Source organism: Bactrocera latifrons, unplaced genomic scaffold, assembly GCF_001853355.1.
Source record: "Bactrocera latifrons isolate USDA-ARS-PBARC rearing strain unplaced genomic scaffold, ASM185335v1 scaffold_248, whole genome shotgun sequence".
In the NCBI taxonomy this organism is placed as follows: Eukaryota; Metazoa; Arthropoda; class Insecta; order Diptera; family Tephritidae; genus Bactrocera; species Bactrocera latifrons.
The window spans coordinates 207,871-212,592 of record NW_017536052.1 but is presented as its reverse complement, the minus strand read 5'-3'; the positions used below and the strand labels follow the sequence as shown (position 1 = coordinate 212,592).

At 31.2% G+C, this 4,722-nt stretch overlaps 1 protein-coding gene across 1 annotated transcript; it reads left to right on the top strand.

The window, feature by feature from the left end:
• Positions 1-226: 226 nt before the first annotated feature.
• Positions 227-4,465, top strand: LOC108969293. Its single transcript, XM_018933917.1, has 5 exons — positions 227-400; positions 454-620; positions 2,134-2,267; positions 3,652-3,722; positions 4,312-4,465. The coding sequence occupies exons 1-5, from the start codon at positions 320-322 to the stop codon at positions 4,402-4,404; spliced, it is 546 nt and encodes a 181-aa protein (XP_018789462.1). The 5' UTR covers positions 227-319; the 3' UTR covers positions 4,405-4,465.
• The last annotated feature ends 257 nt before the right edge of the window (positions 4,466-4,722 follow it).

Here is a 4,722-nt window from a genome sequence, read left to right as displayed (position 1 = left end):
AACCCTGAAATCGTGATATGGTGTACTAAAGTTTCCCCCAAAACACTAATATTTCATACCCGCCGATCATTCGATCGGACTCTTTAATATGGTGTATGGACACTGAAATTTATTAGTTGAGTTGAAACAAAACAGTTAAGATATTTGGAATTGTGCGTGTAGACGCTGAAAACTACAATAAGTAATTTATTCAGCAATATGAACGAACTTAATGTTAAGTCGATATATTGGATCAAGTGATAGAACTATGTACGGTTAAGAGGTTTATTGGAGTTGTTTCATCCATTATCATTGTTTTTATTTTTTAAAGTGAAATGAAATGGAGTACTTACGCCCAGTATGGAATTGTTTAAGAACATTTTGCGGATGTATTCATTGTTCAGAAGATATTGGAAATCAGGTTAGTTTAGGAATGCAAATGATACGTTGTATCTTTATCAATCACTCTTACAGTATAACTATGAGCCAAGTGAACGGACTTACCTACTAGCTGATCCTGCGATTCATAATAGTCCAGCTTTAAGGCAAACTAATTCGGAAAATCTTAGCAACGAGTTTGCACAATCACTACCTAAAAAAGATGAGAATGCATTATGTCGCTTAGTGCAAAGTACGGCTATGTAAGTCAATTTAAATTACCATATTTTTTTTAAAAGGTGTTATTATAATTTACAAAATAATCCATATGTAAAGACTACAACTGCATGGAACAATAACAGTAAAAACTTAAGAATAAAAAGCTGTGGATTTTGGGTTAAATAAGAGCGAAATCTTTATTAGAATAGTATCCAACAAATGGGTCCTAAAATGCGTATGAGAAATAGAGGGAGTTACATATAATGTTGATGGATTTGTATAGTTTTTGCAATGCTTGTATTTAATATCCAAAAATTGAATAATTGTATACTTTATGTAGGTCCGTATACTTGAGCTTAAGGAGTAGAGATAATCAAACGCAACAGGTAAGGTGATGACTTGGTCCTAAGCCAGCCATAAATTTATTGAGCCGGCTATTAGTCTGACGAAAGCTGGGCTTACTTTCCTCCCTGACAAGTTGCGTCCTCTAAAATTTTTGTCTCACTTTTTCCCCGCATATACATATATATACAATATATATAGAATTTGGGTTAGGGTACTTTTTCTTGTGAGGCCATCGCAGTGTTGACATGCACTCCTTGACAAGCTTCGACTCACAGTCTGTGAACTCGTGGCGTGTATAGCAGCAGGCCATCGGAGTGGATGCATACCTCCCTAAAAGAAATCGTTGCTACTTAAATAATAATTTTTTTAATTGTTGAGTGACGGAATTGTACGAGTTTTCTACAAAAGTTTTTATATAGTATGTATGTGGTTGGTGTAGATTTTGCTGAGGAGAATATTAGACTCATTCAGGGAAGAACTATGAATGTACATACATATGTAACGTTCACTTTCAAACTCGTCATCAATAACTTTGATCGACGTCAAATTCGTGTAATCATCAGCGTTTTAAGTAATGAGAGCACTTTCGAGTTGTAGAACTTAGACAGTAACTAACTACTAACTACATACCGCTGCTTCCATGAATAAACTCATAAAAAAACGTAAAAGTCGATATTTATTTTCAGTTGTCACTTATTTTGCAAATAGAGCACTTTAACTTTATTAAATAAGTATGCTGAGCAAAATGGGATGAAAAAGGCTGCACTAAAGCTTTTTCTTGAACATTAACGTTTTTCACTTCAAATTTTTACGTTATTTGTAAAAAATATAAATAGAACAAATGAAAAACATTTAATTACACTTTCGCCAATATCGTTGTAACACAAAATGTCTTTCTGGAAAAAAAAACTTCACCCGGCTACAACTGAAATGTGTTGTGGTTAAAAAATAATGCGCATAAGCAGACGTGAAATGACGTCACATTCTTATCTTTACTGTTTACATATTTATCTACGCTTCAGAATGCAATTTTTATACAACTTGAACAATGAAATAGCAAACATTTCTGCATACCCGACCTAAAAATCGTGTAAATGAGCGATATGTTCAATTTTTTATAGCTTGGCGCTAGGTCATATGTGAAATAACTTTTATACTGTAGCTCAAAATATAATAAAATTATCAAATACAAGAATTTTCCTGTTTTCTTAGGAACATGATTGATGTGGGTGCTATGGATTTACATAATCTTGAAAATGAAGAGTACAATGATCGAATAAAGCTATATTCTCAACGCCTGCAGCAACAATGGAATAGCATTCAACACCCTGAAAAAGGAGGCTCAGGTAACAATTGAAAGATTAGTTTTAAAGTTAAAAAGAGCACTGGCTTTGAAAACGATAGTTGTGTGTCCCTGAAAATTTTGAAAACTGATGTAAATTCTTCATAAGACAATCGATTTGAGTTTTAGCTCAGACACAGCGTAAATGAGATATAATTAAGTATTATCATTTGCTTCTTTACTAAGGTAACTTTTTTGTTAACATTGGAAAACTTCATATGTCAACACTTGTAAATAGATGGTCCTATGCCTATATGTCCTTGCATTTTGAAAAATTCTCTTTGCAATCACTCATTTCAAAGGAAGTCACTTATAGCCCTGACAGACGAGAGCGCTAATTTGCATTTGCGGGTTTAATTAACATTAGCGCATTTGAACCATGTTAATGCAAATTTTTAATGCACAAGAATAACGTGCATTTAGCTGAATTTACCAAATTTTTTGACAGATGTCGCTTGAGCTCTACCGCCTCCTTTACGTTTACAGCATCAGAGATAGGCAGTTTTATATTGTTAATTAAATTAAGTGTAAGTATATTAACAAAAACAAATTTTAAACAACGCACAGTTTGCAATACATTTTTTCAATATTCTTAACTTTTTCGCGCACTTTTTCCGCATTACAATCAATTATTGCTTTTCATTTCACACTATTATCTTTGAACATAGTTAATAATAAACAAATTTTATCGTTAAATTTATAATGATTTTCCAAAAATACCAAAATTTCTATTAATAATTTCTCTTATCCATTTTTATTTAATTTTTTTTTTTTTTTTAATAAATAATCAAATTTCACAATGAGCTGTGTAAATGCACAAAATGCAAGTCTGTCACCATAAAATATTAATGCACATTCACGTTGCTTAATGCGTATTAATTTTTCTCGTCTGTCAGGACTATTACTGTTGTAAAATAACTAAGCAGTATTTCTATTACTTGCGGAATAAAATCTTAGAAAAATATCATAATATGTACATATATCGTCAGCTGAAATGCAAAATAACGTAACAATATTTTCGGAAATTTACAGTGGCATGAATTAAAAACGACATAAAATGGAACAAGAGTGAAACAAATTTTTAATATTGGTTAAAACTGGTTTATATCTGAGCGCAGAACCTGAAAATATTGGACATACATATGTAATATTATGTATGTAATTTAAAATAGTGAATCATAGTTAATAAGACACTCAATTTCGAATTTTTTGATGATACGTTATTTTGCATTTCAGGTGACGATATAGAGTAAATCATCATTCGAAAACAACCAAGTTTTTTTTATGTTTACAATTATTTCTTTAAGCTTAATTATTCATTTGTGCAACCGATATAAGAATTAAAAGTTTTTATCCATATATTTAATGCTTTCTTTTTAATTTTATAGGATTCCTAAGAGATATACCAAATGCAAACGATCAATTATGTGTGATGAATTCAACAGACGATTTGTTGCAGGTAATTTTGCATTTAAATTTAATATTATAAAAATTTAGAAGTGCGCTATTGCCCATGAAATAGAAGACCCGGCAATGGGAGTACCATCGTTAGATTATTTGAAAGTTTCGACGTCATGTTCATAAACCCAAATCGTGGCACCAATAATGATCAGTTTGACAAATCCTCAGTTACGTTATCAAACATGTATTTTGCGTCCTCTAATCGACGTTGTTTTTGCAATTCATGTCTTTTGGTATGAATCAACTAACTCTTTCTTCATAAAAATAAAAAAATACTTTCATAACATACAATGTACCACAGTATCCAAGCGTGCCCGAAATATTTCCTTACTTTTAATCCTTATGAAAAACGAGAGTATAATCGGTTATACCCAAACATGGCCCGTCCTTATTTTATATAAAATTTTAAAAAATATTTCCATGCTTTTAGCTTGCAGGCGTTTTTCTTTATCATAAGCATTTTGTGTTTTTGTTTGCTGCTCAGAAAATTTTGAGTCTATACTAATTTAAATTTATTAAAAATTTATACAAAAATTAATATTTTTTATAAAAAAAAATTAACTAAATTCCTTTTTTTTTTATTTCAGATGTCAAATTTTCTACGTGAAGGTCACGCAGCATTGTTAAATTTGCGAGTCGATCACAACGAAGCGATAGTTGTGCCATTTAGAATACCATAGTGATGTTTTTCTACTAATCTTTCGTTATAAAGAGAAATAATATTAATTATCAAAAATTAAATTCAGATATTTTATATTTAAAATAAATGATAAAATTAAACACGGTAACTGATTAAGGTAACGTTCCTTGATGTTGTTGTTTGTTGTTGCGGCAGAATTCTTAAGAGTTGACAGTTACGTAGACCTGACCACGGAATAATCCTTCACTCTAGGTACTTGACGAGTAGCTCAGATTGCAGGTGTTACAGCTGATAATCGGTGTTGTGTGTTTATCTTTTATCTCCATGTGACTTATAGCCCTGACAAACGAGCAAATTA